The sequence below is a fragment of the Octodon degus genome, unplaced genomic scaffold (assembly GCF_000260255.1).
Source record: "Octodon degus isolate 3935 unplaced genomic scaffold, OctDeg1.0 scaffold00116, whole genome shotgun sequence".
In the NCBI taxonomy this organism is placed as follows: domain Eukaryota; kingdom Metazoa; phylum Chordata; class Mammalia; order Rodentia; family Octodontidae; genus Octodon; species Octodon degus.
Genome location: NW_004524692.1, coordinates 4,003,946 through 4,029,378, shown reverse-complemented (window position 1 = coordinate 4,029,378; position 25,433 = coordinate 4,003,946). Strand labels below are relative to the sequence as shown.

At 40.9% G+C, this 25,433-nt stretch overlaps 1 protein-coding gene across 7 annotated transcripts in view; it reads left to right on the top strand.

Moving 5' to 3' along the window:
* The window catches only part of Ddr2 (discoidin domain receptor tyrosine kinase 2), a 169,987-nt gene that overhangs the window by 81,445 nt on the left and 63,109 nt on the right, over nucleotides 1–25,433 (top strand). For 6 of the 7 annotated variants that reach the window (XM_023699778.1, XM_023699780.1, XM_023699776.1 and 3 more), the window contains one exon: nucleotides 12,196–12,304. In XM_023699778.1, coding sequence (XP_023555546.1) covers nucleotides 12,196–12,304 — 109 coding nt within the window. Of the gene's footprint in view, nucleotides 1–11,371; nucleotides 11,475–12,195; nucleotides 12,305–25,433 lie in introns of those variants that run through there. The other variant, XM_004639886.2, reaches the window with a different exon arrangement.

Genomic DNA, 25,433 nt, shown 5'->3' with positions numbered 1-25,433 from the left:
CTTCTTCTTCTTCTTCTTCTTCTTCTTCTTCTTCTTCTTCTTCTTCTTCTTCTTCTTCTTCTTCTTCTTCTTCTTCTTCTTCTTCTTCTTTTTGCAGTACCAAGGATCGAACTCGGGATCTTGCACTTGCCAGACTGGTGCTTAGCTGACCTATATCCCTGGCCCCAAGGGGAAATTTCTGAAAGCCCCAAATACTTAATCATCTTACACAAATTTATACTTTCTGAACTGAAGAAAATGTCCATCCAGTGCTGTGAGGAGTATCGAATGAAAAAGGTCAGATAATGAAATTCTGTTGACCAGTGATGTCATAGCATTATTTTGGCAAGGATTGCCCAAACTGAGGGACTAAAGGAAAGACCTGATTAGAAAGAGAAGGTCCCAGGGGCCCAAGGCAGTGTGAAAAAGGTCAGAAGCTGCTTTCAGAATTACCACTGAGCTCTCAAGAGAAAGATGTCTTAGACACTGTCTTCAAACTCTCTTCCTGAGTTAAAGAGAGACCTGTAATTCCTGGCCACAGTCATTTTCCACTTGACTCCGCCACCATGTGGCCCAATTCTTTCTTCTTAGCTCTGAGGCAGTGCATGTATTGGTGATGAATTAAAAATGAGGCAGTATTCCACAACAAATCCTTCAGCTTGTAGGAGGCTGTGCTTTACCTGAGGAACTTGTTTAGCCTCTGTCTCTGTCTCTGTCTCTGTCTCTGTCTCTGTCTGTCTGTCTGTCTGTCTGTCTGTCTGTCTGTCTGTCTCTGTCTCTCTGTCTCTCTCGTTCTGTCTGTCTGTCTGTCTGTCTGTCTGTCTGTCTGTCTCTCCCTCTCCCTCTCTTTTTACAATCCTCGTGGTTGAACTCAGGACCTTATGCTTGGCAGGCAGGCACTTATGCAACTGAGCTATCTCCCTGGCCCTTGACTTATTTCTTGTTGTTTAATAAAAGTGCAAGTGATTTAAAACAACCAATAATCTCTGCAGTTTTTGAAATTTTATCTTATTTTATTTTTTTGTATTTTAGGGAAGGGTCTACAGGGTGTTCAGGGTCTCACTTTTAGTTTGGACTTGTGATCTGCCCATTTACAGCCTCTCAAGAGCTGGGATTACAGGCGTGGGCCACCATGCCCAGCCTCATTGCTGCTTTAGTGTGCAGGCCTGAGGGTGGGGCCTGCATGGCAAGCCTGGGGATCGAAACTCTGGCCCCTGCACCTGCTTGCAAGTGCTTTAATCCGCTGAGCTATTTGGCTGGCCCAAATCTTTTTTTTTTTTAATTTTAAAGAAAATAAAAATAAAACAAATCTTCAAAACAGGCTCATATGAGAGTAACAATAATTAATGCATTACATACTGTTATCTTCATAGTAGTTACCCAGAGTACAGGAATTAAATATTGTCCAGACAATATCAGCACAAACCTTTCTTTTCAGTGAACTAAGAGACACCAGCTACGTAGCTACCATAATTTTCTTGTGTGTGCATATATATCCTTCGTGAATGAGCCATACTCCATTAGAGTATACATTAGAGTAACCACTGTGGAAATCAGTGTGGAGATTCCTCAGAAAACTAGCCTTGTAGCTGCCATTGGACCCAGCTGTTGCCCTTCTGGGTATCTTCCCAGAAGAACTGAAAAACATCACACCACCGTGATACACGTGCACCCACGTTTATAGCAGCACAATTTGTAATAGCTACATTTTGGAAATAACTATAGCAAAATGAATAGCAAAATAACTGATCCAAATAACTGAGGATCAGCTGAGTAATAGATACAAATGATGTGGTTGCTTTTAAAGATAAATTCTTATTAGTAACTTTTCAGGCTTCCACGATGTCTGATGATGTCCGGGCTCCACAGGGCTGCTCTTACCTGTCATGCAGCTGCAGAGAGTAGCTGGGCTGCAGTCACCTGAAGGGCATCTCCACTCATGAGTGTGAGAGCAGATTCTGCCGTCTGCTGTGATCCATCCACCAGAACACCTCCTTGGGATTTGTCCGCGTGGTCTCAGCACCGTTGTGGTTTGGTGGCTGGGTTTAAAGCAACAATCGTAGGAGACAGAAAAGGGAAGAAGTGTAATGCCTTTTGAGAACATAGGGTCTGAAGTTTCACTGCTTTTGCTCCATTCATTTTGCTAAAGATGTGTCAGCTAAATCTGTATCCAAAGGGAAAATCATTAGACACCAGCACTTTATGGGAGAGTGTCCAAAAAGTCTGTGGATACACTTGAAACCACTGTAAGAATTTTCCAACTAACTTCACTCTTAGAGAAAGTAAGTAGTTGTGTGAGACAGACAAGACCTGAAGATGGTGTGCATGGCTCTGAATTTTGGAAGGAAAAACAGGTGTACCAGGAAATTCAGAATGATAAAAGAATGTTTTCTAGAACAGATGAATGAAGACTTCCCTGACTCTGACTTCTTGTTGCCCCTGTAGAAGTCATCAGATCTTACGGTTGCCTGATTTTCTTCACCTTCTAAGTGAAGCAGTCTTAGATACCTTCAGGCTTTCACTATTGTGGTCTTACAATTTTGAGGACCAGTCAAAATTTCCCAGGTGTCACAGGGAAAGAAACCAAGAGAAGCTGGTAAGGAGAAACACTCATGTGCAAGATGATGTCTAATTGCTTGGAGGTCAGAGTTGGGAGGAAGTAGAAGATGTGAATGAAGAGTGAGGACTTGCTGGGCCTTGGTGAGGTCCTACCCAAGTTCTTGGCAGGCCAGTGGGGACTGGATGGGGGAGTTTCTTTGTGTTTGGAAAAAGTTCCACCATCACTTTTTATTTATATCCCTCCCTGCTTCAGATAGTCACATGAAAACATTAGACTTGACATTCTTAATGACTTAATACTCAAAACAGGTGAATGAAGTCACACAGTTGATGTTTGGTGGTGACTTTGTTCTACCCTGAAAGGGTGGAGGGTTTCCTGTGATGGAGTTTCCATTACTTAGCATCTCTGTTCTTAATAGGAGAGTTGGAGAATAAGGAAACTATGGCTCTTTCTCTTCCTCACCTTTTTAAAAAAACTCAAGTTGTCTCCATTGTATAGATGAAGACAGAGGTGAGAGAAAGCAAAGTGGCCTTCAAGCAAAGGTAGAGCAGAATTTGGTATTGCATCCCACTCTAAGGGGTGTGGGTGACCTAGGTCACCTGGGGGCACACCCTGTGCCCTCAAATACTTGTCATGGGGCATTCTGAACCGTTGGCTTAGCAGTAAAGAGTGATATCTAGAGAAGAACAAGGCTGGGACTCCCAGAGGAAAACCTCGGGTTGAGGCAGATTCAGCAAGTCCTCAGGAATCAAGTTAAAACACCAGATTGTTTGGGATGGTTTTGTTGCTTGTGCACATATGTGTGTTTGGGGCCCCACCTCTTGCCAAACCAAGGTCACTTCTGCATATTTGTTTGCTGAATATAAAATACTCCAAGGAGTGTGCCTCATACTTATTGAATCTGAAATGAAAATGACTCAGCAGAGAAGAAAAACAAGTTTCAAATGCCTGAAATGGATCCTGGATTAAATATATGTGGCCCTAGAGCACGTGCGGCATTGTTTCCTCACAAAACCCTTACCTGGCACACACATAAATGTTAACACCCCCCCCCCACACACACACACATAAGTGCACACAGCGAAAATCGGTAGGACAGTTTCAATAATTAACACATTGCATACATTCTTCTTAGTGGTTAATTGCTGTACAAGATGTGGAACTGATATCCTATTTACAAACACCAAGTCCCTTTATCTCATTTTACCTCCTACTGTAGCCTTTCCAAGGTCTGCCCTTTCCTGCAGGAGAGGCCTGCACGGTGGAGCTACAGCTGCAGGAATAGCTGACTTTCCAGGAGGCCAGCACTTCTTTTCTGGTTCATGTTTCAGCCTTAGTGTCCAGATCTCTGAAGACACTTTGAATTTTTATTTTTCAGTTAAGTTAGTCACCTCAGACTGTCCTTAGCTTTTGGATCTGGGAAAATACTACTGTTTGGGAAGGATGGCCCTTTGTTAAATTAGATGTGCCCTACTTTGTACACAGCCATATTCCTGAAATGTATATAAACTCAGCTTTTGTACATTGAATCATTTGTTGAAGGCATGGAAAGCATTTGCTATTTAAAGGCCCCCAGCACTACATTCTTTTGTAAAGTGAAGAGCATTTTGTAATATGACTACTAACTCAGTGATTTATGAGACTGGTAAGTAGATGGAACATTTTTGTATACTGAATGTTATTTCGAATGTACTGTGTGGGATTTGTTATTCAGAGTCACCCAGCTTTGAATTTTTTTGCAAAGAGCTATTCTGTAATGTGGATAAACATTTCATGATTTATGAGTTTGGTAAGTTCAGACACTTCTTAAAGTCAGACATACCTCTAGTTCTGCAAATGTCTTTTGCTAATGCTCAAGACCTGGGGACAAAAAAGCAGTAGGATCCATGCATTATGTACAAGGACGTGGGAAAACAGAGATTTTTCAAACTTCTCTTTTTGTTAGGGTGAAAGATTTCAATGGCTGCCTACTTTGCTTTCCTGTCATGTAATCATATGGTGGAAATGATTTATATTTCCAGATAAATATTAGCTATTATACTTATAAAGGTATATCTCTATATCTGTATCATATAAAGCTGTATTATATCTATCTATCTCACCTGTCATCTATTGATGTATAACTGTACAAAATAGACGTTATGGTAGGTTTGTGTTTCAAACCATGGAACATTTGCTGCTTCTACCCGTATGGGAAGTATACTGGTGTGATGGTGACCTCAATTTCCTGTTACCCCTTTCTCTTTTTTTTTTGCCATAATTTTATTGATAAACAAATAGCAATGAGACAGTTTCAAATCAAATCGGTAGGACAGTTTCAATAATTAACACATTGCATACATTCTTCTTAGTGGTTAATTGCTGTACAAGATGTGGAACTGATATCCTATTTACAAACACCATTAGAACAAATCATTCTATTCATTAAGAGAATGTAACTATATATCTATCCTAACCACTTTGAATACACACATACAAAATGGACATTCATCTGTATACCCTTTTTTGGTTAAGTTCCATTATTTGAATATTATAGGTGTGTAAACTCAGCAAAATATTCTAAAAGAGTCCAGTAGCCCATAATAGTATTGGGTCTTCCGCTTAACTGGCAATGTCAGAAATTGTTGACCTGAGTCCCCCACAGCTCAACATAACAGCATGGCTTTATTTCTTATATTTAGTTTTTATACTTTTCTGCTGGATGGTTAAGACCAAGGTAAAGCAGGACCTATGCAACAAGAGTGTAGCTTTGGGTCTGAGAAGGTCAGTGAAATCCCCTCAGGATTTATCCTGAGATCCTGTATCTCAGATTGTAGAACCTTTGTCAGTGTCAGCCATGTCTTACTTGGCAGCTCAAGGATCATTTCACCACTCTGTGTCCCAGATGCTTTGCTCCACCCTTATAGACTAATCCACTTGGATATTCCTGTGAAGCTTGTTATTAGTGAAATACTCTGACCTACTAAGGCAATAGAAAAGAGGGAGTGAGGTTCCAGGGATACTTGGGTACTTAGAGGCCCATAGCTATCCTAGAGTGAGCCCTCTTGTAGAAACTCTCCACGGAAGTAGGTGGTGTCAGGCAGATGTTCTGGGGACTTGATCTTTTCCTGTGGTGTGGTCCTGACTCTTCCAGAGAAAAGATTTTAGTTTTTCCAAGTTCCAAGATAATTTTTGAAAAATTGGCCATCCCAGATTATTTCTTCCCCCACTGCGGGAAACCTGCTAATTTCTAGGTGTTCCCACTATACTGTTTTCTATTTTACTTCCTGGTTTCCTGACATCTTTGACTCTTAGCTTGAGCACATTCCTTTGTGGGCAGTTGCTGGGTGGAGAATCCTCCATCTTCCATCAGATCTTTATAAACTTACAAGAGTTTCTGAGCCCTGGCTTCTGCTGGAGTCTTCATGAAGTGTTCAGCATGGTGGGAATGCAGGTTTTGGCTGTGAAGAGGAAAGGGCACTCTGTACTACTAAGGAATACTTTTTATGAGTCATATATCCTTGGACAGTGTTGGGCTATGTGTATAAAATGCCTTTGGAGTCAGAGGAAAAGGATCAGTAGTAACCATGTCTTTCTGGCTTTATGATGTAGGCGAGTCTGAGGACACTCTCCTTTTAGCCAGGTGTCACGTGCTTGTAATCCCAGCATTCTGGGTAGATGGGCAACTTGGTGACTAGTGAGATTTTTGTCAAAATAATAAAATAAAATAAAAACAATACAGGGCTGGGAATGTAGCTCAGTACAAAGACCCTGGATGCAATCTTTTCTACCACAAAAGAAAGCAGGAAAGTGAGGAAAGAGGAAAAAATAAATGTAATTTTGATTAGAAACAGACCAAATTTATAACCTTAAATTACTCATTGTCTGGCTTGAGAGACAGACAAGCAGAGAAAAACAACTAATTTAAGTGTAATAAACGGGAGATAGTGGCCAGACCAGGTAAAACAGCCTAGAAGAAGGCGGGGGGTGGGGGGGAGGTTGGAGTGACGTTATTTTCCAAAAGGCAGAGTTTTTCCTCTTCAAAGAATTACTCTAAGGCTCGATGGTACAAAGCATTTGTAAGCACCCAATGAAGCACACAGCACCCTAAAATAGGAAGATAGAAGCAGCAATGGTCACGTGGTTTCTGCTTGTGTTCTTCTTGCATGCAAGACATCCTAACCACTCCTGTCTCTCAGGGTTACCACTGACTCCTGGGGAGCAGGACATGTTTCTCCAGTCTCCAACTCTGGGACATGCAGGGCTGGCTGATTCAGCATCTTCAGAGTCTGATAACTTTTCCCCAGAAATAATATTTTTATCAGAAAAACTAAGACAAATGATACCAGCAAAGAACACCTTTTCCCTGTTAAACATCAAAACATTACAAGTAAAGCTAAAGTCTTCTCTTGACCCCCCCTTACTAAGTACTGTGATCCATCTCCCAACTCCATCTCTGATGGAATCATTGTGATCAGCATGGTGTTTCATCTTTTAGATCTTACTAGTACTATATATGTCTGGATGTATCTATAAAAATACAGTGTGCTTTATGTAAATACTCCAAACTATTGTTCACCTCAAAACATGTCATGGATGTCAACCCAAATAACATTATATAGCTATAATTTATTGTTTTACACTATAGCATAGTATTGCACAGAAGGAATGTATTACAATTTAGAGCATTCTCCTGTTTATAAACATTTTCCCAAGTTTTTGTTATATAAAAAAATGTATTGCAGAGTGCTTTTTATGCTTATTGCATTGTGTGTACACACAAGGCTTTGTGTAGCATAAATAATGTAATAAGTGGGCTACATGAAGTATAGGTTCTATCCATTTTATTTAAATTATTATCCAACAAATGTACTGTCTCAATCACTTTCCTATCACAAGGACATATGACCGAATATCTACCATTTAAAGAAGGAAAAATTTGTATGGTTCACAATTTCTAATGGGTTTAGTCCACAGTTAGCTTGTCCCTACACAGAAATGCATGGATGAAAAACATGATGAGGAACAGTAGTTCATCCTGTGGTAGCCAGGAAGCAGAGAGAAAAGGAGAAGCCTGGGACAAAACTACACCTTCCAGATTATGCTTGGAGTGACCCAGCTCCAGTCAGGTTCCACTTCCTAACAGTCCATGAATTACTGAACTCACCGATGGTTAAATGCAATGGTGGCTATAGTGCCCTGAGGATCCAACCACTTTCCAAGCACATAAGACTTCTAGAAGACAGGTTAGGTCTAAACCATAACTTCCACCTCTGACCTTCCACAAAGTCATATTATTATGAAAAATACATTTAGTTTCTCTCTAAGACTCGACAAAGTCTTAACAGTTCCAGCATTGCTGAGAAGTCCAAGTTCAAAGACTCTTTTGAGACTCAAGTCAAACTCTTAGCTGTGAATCTCTGTAAAAATTAAAAAGAAAGTGCATACTTGCAACATACAATGGCATGGGGCAAACATTTCCATTTAAAAAGGGAAAAGTTGTAGGATTGAAAGGACCAAAGCAAGATTGAAACCCAGCAGGGAAAACATAAACTCTATGGTTCCTTGTACACTATATACACACACTTGAACATTTTCTTGATCTGATAGTTAATCTGATAGCATCCAAATGTTGTGTTAGTACTTTTCCTGAACACTAGTGAGGTCAGGAAGACTTTTGGACATTTACTGATGTTGTATCGTCTTCTCTGTTAGTTAATTGGCCCATTTTCCTAGTGACTTTTTAAAATGTTTTACACAGATTATATCAAAAATTATTATGTTATACAATTTCAAACATTTATTTAAGTCGAATTTTTCTTAGGTTTTTCTTTTTCTTTTCTTTTCTTTTTTTTTTTTTGGCGGAACAAGGGATTGAACTCAGGCCCTTGTGCTTGCCAGGGAAGTGCTTATTCTACCGAGCCATTTCCCCAGCCCCAAACTTGAGATACACTTTTTTTTAGGGGGTGACGGCTTTGGTTCAGGGAAGGTCTGGTAACGCTTGAGGATCTGGGGATTGAACCACAGCACCCTGAGCCTGACTGCTTTGTTTAAGCAGGCACTTAAACAACTGAGATAATGGGCAGAACCCCTTTCTTAGGTTTTTGATATCTTTTGGTCTCATAGAACTTTGACTTTTGATGGAAAGAATTACCATTTTTAGTCTTTTTTCTTTTTTTTTGTGTGTGTGTGTGTGTGTTTTGTCACACTGCTAAATATTAAACCATTGGAAAGACTTATTCAAAGGGATAGAAAAGAAATATGTCTGCTGATACAATAAGTTGTGATGCTTTGCTCAAGGCAATCATTGATTCACTCCGGCAAATATTTATCAAACACTCTGACAGGTGTTCAAAACAGAATAACGTGGAAAATATACATGGACATGGCTCTCTTCTGAGATCCCCTTCTGCCAAGCTATGCTGCTTTGGAGCCTGCTGTTTATGCACTGAAACCTCTACAAACTGAGCTAAACAAAACTTTCCTCCTTTAACTTTGGCTGTCAGGTATTTTGTCACAGCCAGGAGAGAAGAGTAGCTGACACAATGACTTACTCTGGTTTCTTCAGCTTTTCCCGACGTCTGTCTTCTGTCCCAGGATGCCATCTGGATGTCACATATCACATCTGTACTCTCCCTTAGCTGTGATAGTTTCTCAGACTTTCTTGTCTTTGAAGATCTTGACGGTTTTGAAGATGACTCAGATGAGAATTTGTGAAACATTCCTATTTGGAATAGGTCTGATGTTTTCCCCTTAAACAGATTGGGGGTAGTGGTTTCTTTGAGAGAAAAAACAACTGAAGGCAAGTGTCACTCTTATCACCTCGTATCAAGGACACGTGCTGTTAACATAACTCAGTGCTGATGTTAACTGTGGTGACCCAGCGTGAAGTAATGTTTGTCAGATGGCTCCACTGAAAAGTTGCTATTCGTTTCTCCATTTCCATGCTGGACACTTTGGAAGAAGGTCACTGTGCCTGCTTACTGGAGGAGCAGAGTGGAGGGGGTAGCCTTGCTCTGCTTCCTTAAGAGGAAGAGATCAGTAGTATAAATTATTTGGAATTCTTTTGCATGGGAAATGGTCTGTTTTCTTCCATTTGTTTACTCAATCATTTATTTACATCAGCATGGACTCATGGATTTTTTTTTTTAGTGCTTTGGGTTATAATCCAGTACTCCTTTATTTATTTTGTTGCTCAAATTATTCCAGTTTTGGATATTAGGAGATCTCTCATTTAATTTCTGAATCCCTTTGACATGTTTCTATCCTTTTTGTGTGTATGCTTCTTAGCTACTCCAGGTTGATCATAGATGATTTTTGCCTCAGTCCTAGTATCAACCATTTTTCTCAAGGAACCTGGTTCCTAGGATTTGGAGAATGGTATTAGAAACCAAGATCTGAGGGCTGGCCAAATAGCTCAGCAGATGAAAGTGCCTGTAAGCAGGTGCAGGGGCTGGGGGTTCCATCCTCCAGCCTGCCATGCCAGCCCCACCCCTGGGGCATGCTGAGACAGCAATTGAGACTGGGCGTGGTGGCATGAGCCTGTAATCCCAGCTCTTGGGAGGCTGTAAACAGGAGGATCACTAGGAGTCCGTCTAGTAGGGAGACCCTGAACACCCTGTCAACCCTTCCCTAAAATCCATAAAATAAAATAAAAAACAAGTTAAAGAAATCAAGATCTGGGTGCTAGGTGTGCTCGTTGTTGCTGGGTACTCATTGCTAGGATGCTGTTGCCCTATGAGTAGATCAAGCAAGGCGGATACTGTCATAGATACACAAATGAATATAAGTACTTTCTTATGCATATCTCTGTATCTTTATTAAAAATATTGGTATCTCCATACCTAATCTATTATCACATGACTTTTGTGAAGCGAAATTATATATGAGATATGATTGAAAAATTCAGCATGAGTGTAACACTTTAAAGTCATGAATGCAAAAGACACATTGCCATCAATTCCTTTTCAAACACACTTGTCCTCTCACTCTTGCCACTTCCTGAAGCAGTCCTGGGAGACCTCTTCTGTGTGTATCTTTAGTTGTACTGTTATGGCTGCCCGGATGTCTTTAACTGACTCAAAACGTTTACTTTTCATGCCATTTTTTCCCCATAATTTTATTGAGAAAAAAATAGCAATGAGACAATTTCAAACAAAATTGGTAGGACAGTTTCAATAATTAACACATTGCATACATTCTTCCTAGTGGTTAATTGTTGTACAAGATGCAGACATGATATCCTATTTACAAACACTATTAGAACAAATCCCTCTATTCATCAAGAGAATGTAACTATATATCTATCCCAACCATTTTGAATACACAGATACAAAATGGACATTCATCTGTATCCCCCCTTTTTTTTTGCTAAGTTCCATTATTTGAATATTATAGGTGTGTTATCTCAGCAAAATATTCTAAAAGAGTCCAGTAGTCCATTATAGTATTGAGTCTTCCACTTCACTGACAATGTCAGAAATTGTTGACCTGAGTTCCCTACAGCTCAACATAAAAGCATGGCTTTACTTCTTATGCTTCGTTTTTATACTTTTCTGCTGGATGGTTAAGACCAAGGTAAAGCAGGACCTGTGCAACAAGAGTTGTAGCTTTTGGGTCTGATAAGGTCAGTGAAATCCCCTCAGGATTTATGCTGAGATCCTGTACCTTAGACTGTAGATCCTTTGTCAGTGTCAGCCATGTGGATGAGTCACGGCCAATGCTTGGCCAATGTGCTCTCTGTGAAAGCCTGAGAGAGTGTTTTCTCCCCATGTGACTCTCCTTAGGCACACTCTACATCATCGATCACTTTCCTCTTTGGCCCCATAATCTCCTTGATCAGAAAATTTGGGACACTACTGAGTTACATGACATTACAGTACAAGTTCTCATATGCATGCCATTTTGACTTTGAGAAAGACCCAGAAGTTACAAGAGGCCACATCCAGTGAATAAGGTGAGTGAGGACACACCATGATATTTTGTGAGCCTGCTTTTTTGTTGGATGGCACTTGCCAGCAACATTCACTGTGATTTTGATTAGACCTCATAAAGACACGTACAAAGGAGGACGTCCAGAACTGTGTCAGAAACAGGCAAGAATGAGGGGATAAGTGCCTTTGAAGAGAAGAGGGTATTTTGAGTGGGAATATAACAATGTGTCTTGTACTGCAATAAACTTTTAAAAAATTCTAAGCATTCACCATATATTTTGATCATGTCATATATAATCCCAGCTACCACCTGAGAACTAGTGACTCAGGAAGAATGCTAAAAGTTTATATTTTGAATGACTAATGCATTAAATTTATTGAGTATTTTTCTTGGTCTCACATGGGAATCAATAGTGAAATTATGACAGCATCAGTTGATGTCACAGATATAAATTTTACTTAACCATCATTTGCCATTTGGATGTTTGCCTCAGAAAATGTTGTCATCTGACTATATTTTTGCCAATTTTAGTACAATGCATGTGCCTGTGCAATGCAGTTTGACAATTCTTGTATTAGGTGATTATTGGATGTACAACTCAAGCCTCCCAAGTCAACGGCTTGATGTTCTAAATACAGAACACAAAATTAGCTATGAAAATTGTGTTGCCGTGCTGCTGGTATCAGCCTTTCTCATTTCCTCTCTTTCTCTTTCTGTTTCCTGGCATTATTGGTGGACCACAGGCTCCAGTTCCGATCCCACCTTCTGAGATGACGCTGCCCCCCAGGATGCCCTTGGTGCTGCTTCTGCTGCTGCCTATCTTGAATTCTGCAAAAGCTCAGGTCAATCCAGGTAATGCTGGAACCCAGCTGCATTTCAAGCCCATCAGTGTTCATATTGGGAAAAGCAAAGCAAATGGGTTCAAGAGTTTGATTTTGTTTTTTGACCTCTGTGGTGCAACATGGCCAAACCAGAAACAGAAAATGAGATGCTTTCTCCCTCCTTTCTCTCCATATGTGGCACACTGAACATTGTGTATTTCTGATATAAAGTTGGGTATAGTAAAAACATTTTTAAAAATGGGAAATGGAAGGGGTGATCCTTTGGTTCATCCTCTGGGCAAAACTAGAGGGAACCTTAAGATGCCTTAGAGAACTTCTTTATTTTTATTTTTATATTTTTCTATAATTTTATTGAGAAACAAATAGCAATGAGACAGTTTCAAATCAAATTGGTAGGACAGTTTCAATAATTAGCACATTGTATACTGTCTTCCTAGTGGTTATTTGCTGTACAAGATGCAGACATGATATCCTATTTACAAACACTATTAGAACAAATCCCTCTATTCATTAAGAGAATGTAACTGTGTATCTAAATGTAACCATTTAGAGAACTTCTGAAAACTGGGTTTTCACTTGTTTCTGTCTGACTTAGGCCTAGATTTTACTGTATTTAGGTGTTCTGCTTTGTTTTGGCTGCACTGTCTGGGGATCTCAGAGAGACACCCTTTCTTATAGATATGTAGGAGGACTCTTCTAAGTCCAAATTTGTTCTTTTTTTTTTTTTTTGTATTGCATATAGTTTTGAACTTTAATCTGAAGTACAAAATGATATCATTTGTCTCCTATACAAGAATGGATCTTAACAACCTGAGGCTCAGTGCATTAAAACACACATTTATTTTGCTTCTGAGCTTGTAGTTTGATGGCTTCTGCAGCGCTTGGTTGGACGGTCCTCTCCTCCGTCTTGGTTCACTTGTGTGTCTGGGAGCAGCTGTCTGTTGGCTCCACTAGGTTGGTCTTGGCTCTTCCAACTGGGCAACTTGAGTGTTTTCTGTTTCATCCTTTAACAGGCCAGCCTGGGTATGTTTTCATAGAAATGGCGCAGGAGCAGAAGCAGAGCAGGAATGTGGGAGCATTTTTCAAGTCGCTGCTCAGATTACGCTCCTTAAAATCTCACTGGCTGAAATAAGTCATGTGGCCATGCTCAGAGTCAGAGTGGGACGATACAAAAACTCTCTGTGAGAAAGGACTGTATTGAAGCAGGGAAGAAGAATGAGAGCATTTCGTTTTCATTCTACTTCATGTCATTCACAAATATAAATATGGAAGTATATGTAGCTTAGGTGCTTCATTTAATGAATTCTATGGAATGAGCACTTCCATATAAACATTACCCACATCAGGAAACAGAAGTTAATTAGCATTTCAAAGCCCTCTTCATGCTCCTTTCTAATTGCTTCACTCTCACACAAATGATAGCCAGCATCTGGCTTTTTAGCAACATAAATCAGTTGTTTTATTTTTGCCACTGGTGTGTGGGGTCAGCGGGTGTTTACCAGGAATAGAACTCAGGACCTTACACTTGCCAGGCAGGTACTGTGTACCACTGATCTAAATCCCAGGCTCCTGGCACACACATGTCTATTTCACATTTTATATAAAAGGACTTACATGATGCATAAATGCTCTGTAGCTGGCTTTTTTGCTCAACATTTTGCTTGTGATATTCAGCCTATTGTTGCTGTTGTTCATCTTCACTACTGTAAGATGTTACCTTGAACCTTTTATACAGCCAGTCTGCCACGGATGAGAATTCAGATAATTTCCCATTTAGCTCCAGGAGGAATAAAACTCCTATATCAGGAAAATACTTGCATAGCGTTTTTAGTGGAGATACATACCCAGTTCTTTTTAGGTTTGTGTCTAGAAATGTAATTTCTGGCTTTCTGGTTATCATTTGATCTACTCTTCTGTATCATGCCAAAGAGTTTTCGAAAGTGGTTTTACCAAATTACCAGCCCACAATTGTATACCGAGTTCAGCTGTTCCATTTAATTGTATTTGAATTCTTGAGGGCACTTTTGTTTTATCTTTTTCATAGCATTGGTGTACATTTGCAAAAATATTTGCACTTCACCTCCTTATAAAGATCCCATGTCTATGTGCTATTCTTTATACCCTCAATAGGAAGTACAATCAAAAGTCCTTAAAAATGAATAAATCCAGTGCCTTGTTATTTTCTAGCAATGAGTTTAGCTGATGCATCTGAGATCTGAACTTGGACACCACTCTTCCAGTTTTCTGTCCTGTGTTTCTCTTACCCAGGAATGAGGTCTGATTGCTTTCTTCTACATTCCCCTGCTCTGATCCAAGGTGCTGCAAGTGCCCGGAGTGGTAGGATGTTTTGGTACTGGGAAGGCTCAAGGAGACTGGCATTCCATGAAGGCATTTAATGATTACACCAAAAGAGTTGGCCTTGTATGATAGAATACACAACACAGCACTGCAGCAGGATAGGAGCCATTTGAAAACAGCAAATATCTTTACTTTTTACTTATTTATGGTGCTAAACATTTTATGTTTTTTTCTCTGGCAGGGGCAAAAAAGTAATAGAGGTCACAGTTTATAAAGATCTTTATAGGAACATGAAGTATAGAAGGCAGAGATGATACTTTTTCTTTAAATTGTGTTTAGTAAAATTTAAAGAATTTGTCTCCAGGGTCTCACTACATAGATCGGATTTGTAGTGCTCCACCTGTGTTCAGCCTCTCAAGAGCTGGGTGGAGTGGGTGCTACCATGCCCAGTCTCAGTTGGGGGTGGGGCTGGCATGACATGCTGGGGATCAAACTCTGGCTGCTGCACTCTGCCTAAGCAGGTACTTTAATCTGCTGAGCTATTTGACTGGCCCCAAAGAAAGTGTGCTGTTCTATAGGCATTTGTTTTTCACTGGGGGTTGAACTCAGAACCTTGTGCTTGCCAGGCAGGCACTTATGCCCCTGAGTTATTTCCTCAGCTCTAAGAGATGAAACTTTGAAGCAGTTGAGGTAGTTGCACTGGTAATCAGAATTAAAGGGTGTAGTTACAATGCTTGAGTCTCATGGAATCATCCGGTGTGCTTACTGCTGCACAAACAGTGATATATAATAAATGTATATTGATTTTAAGAGTGACCTTTGAGGAATTCTTACTGGTGTCTACTGACACACTGAAGGTAACTGGTAGTCTTGGAAGGTGACTGAAGATATTTAGAGACTGAAACGCTCTTGGCCAGGTTTTCCCACAGGGTGTTCACGTGGAACTTAAGTCAGATCTGGTTTACAAGCAAGATGAATATATAGTAGATGTTAAAATATTTGAATGTGCTTTATTGATTATTGAGTATAAAATATTAGTTGGCAAATAGTAATCAAACTGACCATTAAATTCAATTAATGACATAAGGGCTGGGGAGATAGCTCAGTAGAATAAGCACCTGCCTGGTAAGTACAGTACAATCCCTGGTACTGAAAAAAAAATTAATGATATAAAATAAATCCCATCAGGCCAGCCAGATAGCTCAGTGGACTGAAATGCCTGCTTGGCAGAGTGCAGCACCTGGGGTTGGATCCCCGGCATGTTGTGCCGGCCCCACCCCTGGGGCATGCTGAGACAACATTTGAGACTGGGTGTGGTGGTGTGTGCCTATAATCCCAGCATTTGGGAGGCTGAAAACAGGAAGATCATTATGAGTCTGAACTGTGTAGTGAAACCCTGTAGATGCTGTATTAAATACATTAAAAAACACCCCATTAGTTTAAGCTCATTGTTGAGGATTTCACAATGACTATGGGTGTCAGTGAGTTTTTGGTACTGGCATGGCTTCTATGGTAATAGTGGTATTATACATTGCAAAATAGCAATATAAAATTCATTGGACACCAAGAGAGGGTGAATAATCTCGTTGACATTTAGAGATCTTCTTTCCTACTTAGACTGAGTCTTTTGTAAGGATTGTTTCATAATGGGGCACAGAGCAGTGTAGGGGTGAGACAGAACCTGGTGCAGCGTGAAGCCAGTGAGCTGCTAGGTCACTCATCTAGAGCTTCTGAGCTTTGGCAGAGCAATTGATGAGGCAGATGGTGTCAATGGTAAGTCTAGTAATGGTCATGGGGAGTTTTTGAAGGTAGCCTTGACACAGGGACCTACGATGTAGGCTCTGAACGTCTACATAGAAAATGCTGAGATGCGGGTGTGTTTACAGAGTCCTGAAGGGTGGGCAGTGTACTTGGAGTTTTTCAGTCTTAACAGAGCACATGGAGTTGAAGCCTAGTGACTGTCAATGCAATAGAGACATTATTTAAAGAATCTAGGGCAGTTTGCTGTGTCAAAATCAGGAGCATCCTTTAGCTAATGGTAGCCATATCAGATGATTATACCAACAACTGATAAAAGTAATTTCTCAGCAAGTGCTTTGGATATGATTAGAAGATTCTCATGAGTGATTTGAAGTTCATTTATAAAATGAATTCTAGTTTTGTTTGTTATTTTTAATAATAACTCTAGTTACAATCCTGGTATGGGATTAAATTAGGTGTGACATTGAATAAGTTGTTCTACGCTGTACATTGGTTTATCTTTGTACCTGTAGAAAGATGAAATTGAGTTAGGTAATCTGTAAGACCCTTCTGTTACTGCTATAACTCTATGAAAGGCAAGTTTTCCTGCCTATTCTAGAAGACTGGATGAGCTCTGGACCAGGGAGCATAGCCCCTGAGCTTGCATGGTTGCTCTGTAGCAGAAAGACCACTTGTCCTCAAGCCTCTGGCATCTCCCATACTCAGAACTGAAGTATGAACATGATCTTCAGAAGAATTTTGCCTTTGGGACTGACCATAGGAAATGGCTGATAATTATTTTTATGTGTAAACCTTAAAATGTGTACATGTATAGAGGCTGTGTAAAGAAACCTTGTCCAGCACAACCTGCAGGGACTCAGCAGTACTGTGCTAGAAGCCACCCTGATCCAGGGCATCGTTACCTCTAGAGGTGGGTCCAAGAAAAAGCCTTGCAGACAGATAAAATGTCATGTGCAATGGCTGGGAGGAGGGAGAGGTACGTGCTGTGCTGCTGATGTAGGGAGACGAGTGAGAGACCCAGAAGAGCTGCTCTCCTGTGTCACTGAAGGGTCCTCAGGGGAGCTGTCCCCTCATTTCCAGCTTGAGCCAGGGCTGCACAGCTACCTCTGTGGGAAAGGAAGTCATTCCACTCTGCATTCAGGTATAAGAATATGCTGGGTTATTAGGAGTTACTTGTTTCTCTACCAAAGTCGACTTCTTCATGGAGTCTAAAATTACTGTTTCAATAGCTGTGGGAGTTCCCTGCCTCCTGTGTTCTTCCATGCAGGAGCATGAGTGAAAGTAACCTGATTATCTATCCATCTGTCCCAGGGGTGTGAAGTTTGGGGACCCAAACATGTGAACTAGAGATCTGTGGAATGGAAAGGACATAAGGACAGTTAGCTGTACTCTTCTGAGTTGGCTTGTGACAATTGTTTGTTTTTGAAAGGGAGAAACACCCCTTTCCCCCAACAGCCAAGCCAACTCAGGGCCAGCGCAGGGCAGGGAAGTGCCAGGATTCCTGTTTTAACACCTCACTTTTTCCCTCACAGGAAGCAGAAACTTGTTGCCAGTTCAGGCAGGGTACTGGGCTGGGAGTCCTCCTTTGGTGTGTGGAATATTTCTACTCTGAAAGGAGAGGCAAAGACATTGAGGAGGAGGAAGGGGAGCTGTTCTTTTCTTGGCCCTATTTTTGTGTTAGTTTTACCACTGTAGGGTTTTTTTTTTTTGTTTTTTTCAGCATCAACTCTACACTCCCATGAGTTTTAGTCAGGTGAATCAGAACCCTAGACTAGGGTTCATTCATAATGGAATCATCTTAGAGATATCTAAGTCATCATACTCATTTTACAGATGGAAGAAATGGGAGCTAAAGCAAAAGAGTCATTTGCCTGTGACCATGTATTTAGCTGACAATAACAATAAGGACAAGGACCTGGTGCTACCTGTCCCCCACCCCCGGGTTCATTCTGTCATACCACCTGGCCCCTCAGGAAGCAGTCTGAGAAAATGACTTTCTCTGAAAACCCTGTATACCTCTGCAACCTCATGCCTCCCTACATGCCTCTCTTTATATACTTTTAAAGAGGTGGTAGATAATTAATTCCCAGAAGCATCTGGAAGTTGAAGAATAGAATAGGGCTAACAGGGGCACCTGGAGCTTGTCTCTGAAAACTTAGCTCATCAATTTGCCAAATGAGGTTATTACTGGTATCCCCTCTGCACCAATTTACCCTCACAAATAGGCTGAAGCACTGGGAGTGTTCTGGTTTCCTCCTGAACCAAGTTGCCTCTATTCCCACCCTCTTGTCCTTCATTAAAATGGATCCACCCTCTTGATCTCTATACATTTCCAAATTAGAAAATCATTGTTTTTCTGGGTTCTCATCATTCATGTCTGCAGAGATGTGCTGAGAGGGCATAAATGCCCTCATCTGTCAATCAGAATGTGGTGTTAGTTTCAGATTTCTGAAACCAGGCCTGAGGTACTATGCTGAAATGGGGGTGGTGGAGTGGGGGCAGGGGAGGGCAGGAGAGAGAGTTTGAACAGAGCCTGGGAGAGAGATAAAAAGGCAAGAAAAAGACCTCCTTGGTTGAATTTCTCTTACACAAGCAATGCCAGTTGCTGCTCAATTTGGCTCTTTCTTGATTGCATATTTATTTGTTGAGTCCAGCTTGAGGGTGGCTGCTGGTATTCTTCCTGCCAGTAAAAGGATCTTTCTCTGGGGATAACAGAATCTCAGTTGCCCCTTGAGCTTCCTTGGTTATGCCAAGTAGGGACAAAAGAAACATAAAACTCAAAGAAAAGCATCAGCTAATACTCAATAAACATTTAATGTAATTCTGGTACTATTTTAAATTGTGTCAGTAAATTTCATCTCTACAATAATCTTATCAAAAGTAGCCTTATGATTCTAGTCTTACAGAGGAGTCATTGAGACTCGACTTTAGGTAATTCACACTTACAAAGGAAGTCAAGTGGCAGAGCTAGGGTTTGATCCAGCTCCAGGAAGATACCTTCAAACTTCTACTTTTTCTTATGAATAGTGAGACTACCTGAATATCAATCCAGAGGAAATTTTGAGGCATTGACCATGCATGCTGGGCCCATTAACTGCCTGAAATTGTATCCCAAACTTAATGTGTGCAGAAAAAAGTTCATTTTCCAAAGGAGATATCTATTAATGAATATTGAAAAGACTCTGTGATCAGTTCCAGAAGAGGCCAAGAATTATTGATTAAAATCTAGTCTTTTGTAGATGAAAAATTGAGGTTTCTGGAGACAAAGTAATGTGAGGAAACATTTTTGGAGAGATTATCACCAGGCCTATTTGTGGATTCAACTCTGCCAGTACTAGCTGGGTGACCTTGGACAAAGTTTCAGAATCTCAGGTTTCTCAGCCATCCTTGGTCACTATCTTAAGAGTTATTATGAAGACAGAGAATACTTGTAAAATACATAGCATCAGGTATGGGAACTCACTGGTGTTTTGGTGTACCCTGGGGAGAAATGGTGACAGGAATGAGGAAAAAATAGATAAGAAGACAAGAGTTGGGTCAGTTGGTGGCCCATACCTGATTGGCAAAGGACCCTAGAACAACAGTAGGGGCGTATATTTATACCTTTGTGAAGTTGGTATTGGGAGACACAAGATTGCCTAGCATCTGATAGCTGAAATTGACCAGGCAGAATGTTTACCTCAAGACTTAGGTGGCTTGACTGCTTTGGGCTCCCTGGCCTTGTCCTGCCCTCCCACATAGGATCAATTTCCAGCTTCAGCAGCTCTCAACAATCAGCTGCTCCCATTAATCACATGAGATGTGATTAATAAATACTGGGTCTTCTGCACTCTTCTTTCTCTTTATATATTATGCTCTGATAAGTCTAAGCTTTATGAATCTTTCTATTATTCTATATTGTTTCCTGTATCTTTAATTACTTAAATTGTATTTTAAAAATATTCTCTTTTCTGGCTGAGAATATAGCTCAGTGGTCTACGTGCCTATCTGGCAAGCATAAGGACCTGGGTTCGATCCCTTGTATCACATGCTGTGCCACCATGCTGGCCACCAAAACTGGATGGGGTGGCACATGCCTGTAAACCCAGCATTGGGCAGGCTGAAATAGGATGATCTCTGAATCCAAGATGCCTAGTGAGACCCTGTACCAAATACATACATACATACATACATACATACATACATAAAAATTCAAACAATACTCTCTTCTTCTGGGCAAGATTTTTGTCCACATTTCTTAGGCCTTATGTCTTAAGATGAAAGGCTTCTCCATGCATTTGTTTCATGAACATAGTTTTCCACCAAAGCAGCCCCTGTCTATCCTCTTAGGGCTTTGCTTGTTTCCTGTTGTTTAACACTCTGGGTGAAGACTTAAGTCTACAAGGCAGGTTCCTAGCTTGTAAAAGGGAGACAGGTGAGTTGGAATTAATACAAGAAAGGACAGAGCGGTTAGTTGGGAAAAGGGCCACAAAGACTTGAACTAAGTCTGCAGGCCAGGTACATGATGGTGAGATTGCAAGAAGAGTACCACAGAAAGGTGCCTTTTTGATACTCTTGGTTTTTACCACGCTGAAGAATGCATATTTGCTCAGGGCTTCCTTGTGGAAAGGCCGAGAGTCTACAGTTGCACTAATACAGTTAGTGGGACCCCACAAGTAGCCAGTGTCTCTGCTCACCATGGAGACCTTGCACTGGAACAAAGGGGCTGGGCATCAGTTCTACTGCACATTCCTGTGTATCAAGGCCCTTTCTAAAAATTGATAAGGATGCCACAGCCTTGAAGACCACAATGGCAATGTATGCAATACTTTTGTATATTTTTGTTATGCTTGTGTATAAAGAGGAGAAAAACTCTGCTTTTTGTACTTTACTGGGATTACTGTGATGGTGGCATATAAGATTATGGCAGATGTGCTAAGTGCATATGAAAGGGTTCTGGAAAGGTAAGTACTGGCTTGCGATTTGTCACTCTGGGGAAAGAAGGAAATTACAGTGACCAAAACACCACAGAACAATAGCTCCTATTAAGCAGATGAAGGGAGATGAAAGAAAAAGAGTAAGCATTGAAGTTCCTTGTGACCCCTAAGAGAGATTCCCATTGCTTGTGGGGACAAGGCCACCTAGGACTCCCAGACTCTGAGAGGATGCAAGGCCCCACACCCGGGCTGAACAGATCCATTACAGTACACTTTTTTCCCCAAGGGAGAATCGTGTGATAGTTGACTTAGCTCTTGGTTTTAGCTAGCAACTCTCTGAAGAGTGTGAATGTATCAAGACAGGCCTCCCAGAGCTTTTGGTGGTTTGGATACATACATAGTAAAGTAAAATAAAAGTTAAGATGGTCAAATCTTTGAGGTTTTTTTTTATGAGCTTAAGTGGGAGGTGATGAGTTGTTAAAGAATATGAACCCCCCCCTATTTGGATATGTTTATGACTTTGGCCTCTGTCTTGTTTACTGTGGGTTTGATCTTCCTTGTACTTTTCACCAGTGACTATTACAGTGCTTGGCTCACACAGGCAATCAGAAAATGTTGGATAACTAAGGAGAAAGACCAAAGAAAGAAAGTCAAGGAAGATTCTGGCTTCTCTATATTTTTCTGCAAAAATTCCCCAATGCCATGTGAAATTTGAGCTCACAAAGATCTTGGGAAGCTGAAGAGAAGCCACAGGAATGTTACCCCTTTTAATTATAGGATGTTAAGCATGGAAGAAGTAAATCAGAATGATAAACTGAAGCCCTTGAGCTGTAACCCCTAATGTGCAATCCTGGGGTACAGCCTTCTGATATTTAAGGATTGGAAAATACCATCCCTCTCCTAGAGGGAGAACCACACCATGTGGGAAGGGACAGTGGGGGCTGTTTCCCTCATTTTAATCTTTCAGGTATAGCATTTCAGTGATTACAAGTAGAGAAAAATGTGCTAAAAGTTTGTATGATTCTCTTACTCTTGGCATTTCAAGGGAGGCATTCAGGTTTAGCTTTCACATGTTGTAACCTGAAGTAAAAAAGACAGAAAGCCTAAAAGTGACCTTTTATATACATGCATTGCTAATTTAAGAAGTAATTTGTCCTGGAATAGGAGAGGCCTTGGCTGTGAACGTAGGTAAATATATTATGGGGAAGCTATGATTTTAATGTATTTATTTGCTTTTATATCAGACCAACACTTAAGATTTGTAATAGACTTTCTTATTGAGGATCTTGCTTAAAAGTGGTAGATTATAGAACCAACAAAATTTAAGAATGATAGCATATGTCTTTAGCTGCCGATGTGTTTCTTGGTTAAATAAAGCTAATCCCCACTTTCTTTTATGAGGAGAAAATATTTCTTCAGGTATCAAGCTTGTAATAGAACACATACTTTATTTCTAGAATTTACACAATGGAATAAAGTTTACAGTACCTGAAAGATTAAATCTGAATTGTACTCTTGAAGTACCAGGTTAAGTATTTAAATATATTTGGGTATATTTAAACTCTTTGCTCTTTATTTAAAGCTAGTAAAACCTTCAGCTTGTAGGTGGAGACTGAGTTGTCCCGCTTTCCTGTGAAACCGGCATGGCTTTCTCTTGGAGAATGGATTTGGAGTTTGGAGTTTTGCAAGAAGATGCAACCCAGCCAGAATGGCCACCATGTGAAGCAGTTGGATCTGCTTGTACTTGGCAGAACAGAACATTTTCACAGAGTGCAGTTGGTAGGGCATAGGCTTGAATTCTTGGCCATGCATAGTTTTAAAAACTCCCATGTGTTCTTTCTCTTGGAAAGTCCTGAAAACTTTCTTTGTCATATCAGCCCAAAAAGTCAACTTACATTATGCACAATCTCTATAACAACCCTTCCTGGTGGGATTGTAAAGAATGAAGAACCTGCAGTTCATGGAGGCTTAGTAACCAGTTTTGGCACAATTTGAATGTGGCAGAATCAAATTTTAAGCATAGAGCTGGCATGATTTCAAAGCATGCCCCATCTCCTCACCTTATACCTACCCAATGTCTCTTGACACATCCCTGCTAAGAGATGGTACAGTGTTTTCCTCTCACTGAGCCATTGAATAAGAAGTGAGAGGAAGGGAGGCCTCCTTCCATGAAAGGCCTCCTTTCACAGAAGCCTGTGGGAGTACTCATTCACTGAGAAATTTGGCCTGCATTTCTTCATTGCTGCTTTACCAGTTCTTATCTCAGAATTTTCTGCCTTCAACCTTATAACCTTCAGTCTCAGTTTGTAGACCTGCAGACTAACCACTATTGTCTGATCCATACCTTAGTACCCTGAAGCCCACCACAGTTTGAGAACTTCTTCCTTGGATCTCAGCCATCGTTGTGTTTGGAAGGTATTCTGGGCTTCCAGGTATTGTGCAATTCTGAAGGACTACTTTGAAGGGGAATTTCAACTTAGGAAAAGTGATGAGGGTGAAATAGGGCCATGGAATCTAAACAATATCACTGTGGACTGAAGAAAGGAGCCCAGATAAACTTGCTTGGTCACTTGTAGGACTGCACTGAGTAAATAATATCTACTTGCACAGTGAATCATCCTGAAGGTGCCAACAGCATAGAGCTTGGGGAGAACTACCTTGTCCTTTTTGAAACTGGAGGGACAAGATCACAGTGGCCTGGGAATGCAGAAGGAAGAGCAAGAGATCAGGAAACCTGACTTTTAGTCTTGGTTCTGTTGTCTCCTTGAGACTGTTTAGAGGTTAGTTTTTAAAGTCCCTTTATGTATGTAAAGTTTTTTAATTGCAGAACGTGCTTTAAGACCTTAATATGGCCTAAGGTGCCCAGTTGACCCTGATAATCTACCCTCGTCAGCTGTGTGTGCCCCGAGAGTGCCAGCGGCCAGAACTCCATGCTTGGGCCTCACATGTCCTACGTGTTTTCCTGGAAGCTGTATGTAGGACTCTCACTGAAGGGAGCCTGTGGCCTGGAGCTGGTAGTGGGATGGTAAATATCGTGGAACAAGCAGCCCTTTCAGACACTTAGCTTTGGCAAGAGTGTAAAAAATATTCCTTGGGAAGCTGGGGACTAGTGGCAGCTTCATTTCCTTGGACTGCCTTCCAGGCCCTACAGGAGCTTGGTGTGGTGTGAGTGTGTGGCCTCCCCTCCTGCAGCTGGGGCTGGTAGTTTTCCACTCAGGGAAACTGGAAAAGTCAATTGGAAGCTCTGTCCAGGAGATTGGCGGGTAGCAGCAGTGTCAGAAAACTACCAAGACAACTCAGGAGCAAAACTCAGGAGCTGCTAATTGGCTGCAGGGTCTCTCTTTTTCTCCCGTGATTTCCCATTTTGCATGCTTCTTATAAGTTTCATGAGATAAAGCATAAAGTCTTATTGGTTGGAGCTGAAACGGAAAGAAGGAGGCTTGGGATAAAGAAAGGGGACCTGGCATTTGGGACTTGGGCTGCCCTGGAAGTTCTGAGTCTTCAATACTGGCTGGGATCCCTCCCACAGAGTGTGCCCAAAATAGGCATATTCATTAGGAGAACTGCACTGGTGCTGCACAGAAGTGCCACGTGGATTGTCCAGGGCCAAGGACCAGGAGAGAAAGGTTATCCAAGATCAGCTGGTCCGTTTTCCTGTGAAGCCCGTGGGAATACTCAGCCCCTGAGAATCTTAACCTGCATTTCTGTATTGCTGCTTTACTGGTTCTTACCCCAGAATTTCCTGCCTTCAACCTCATAAACTTTAGTCTCAGTTTCTAGACCTGCAGACTAACTCCTATCATCTGAAGGTGTATATTCAGGCATCTTTGTCTTCCTTAACCTACAGTTTTTGTATCTCACAGCCAACCACAGTCTGAAAACACTAAACAGAAAATTCAGAGATAAGGATTTGTAAATTTCAAATTGCAATGATTCTGATTAGAATGGTGAAATCTTATGCCCTCTCCCTTTGCTCTGGTCAGTGCCTACCTAATTCATCTCATCTCCTTATGAAAGGAGGCATTGTGTCATGCAACATTGCAAGGAGGATGCCTGTGATGCAACAAACTGCATAGATATAAATTTTATTATAGCACATTGCTATAAATATCTTATTTTATTAATCACTACTATTTATCTCTCCTTACCTAGTTTATAAGATAT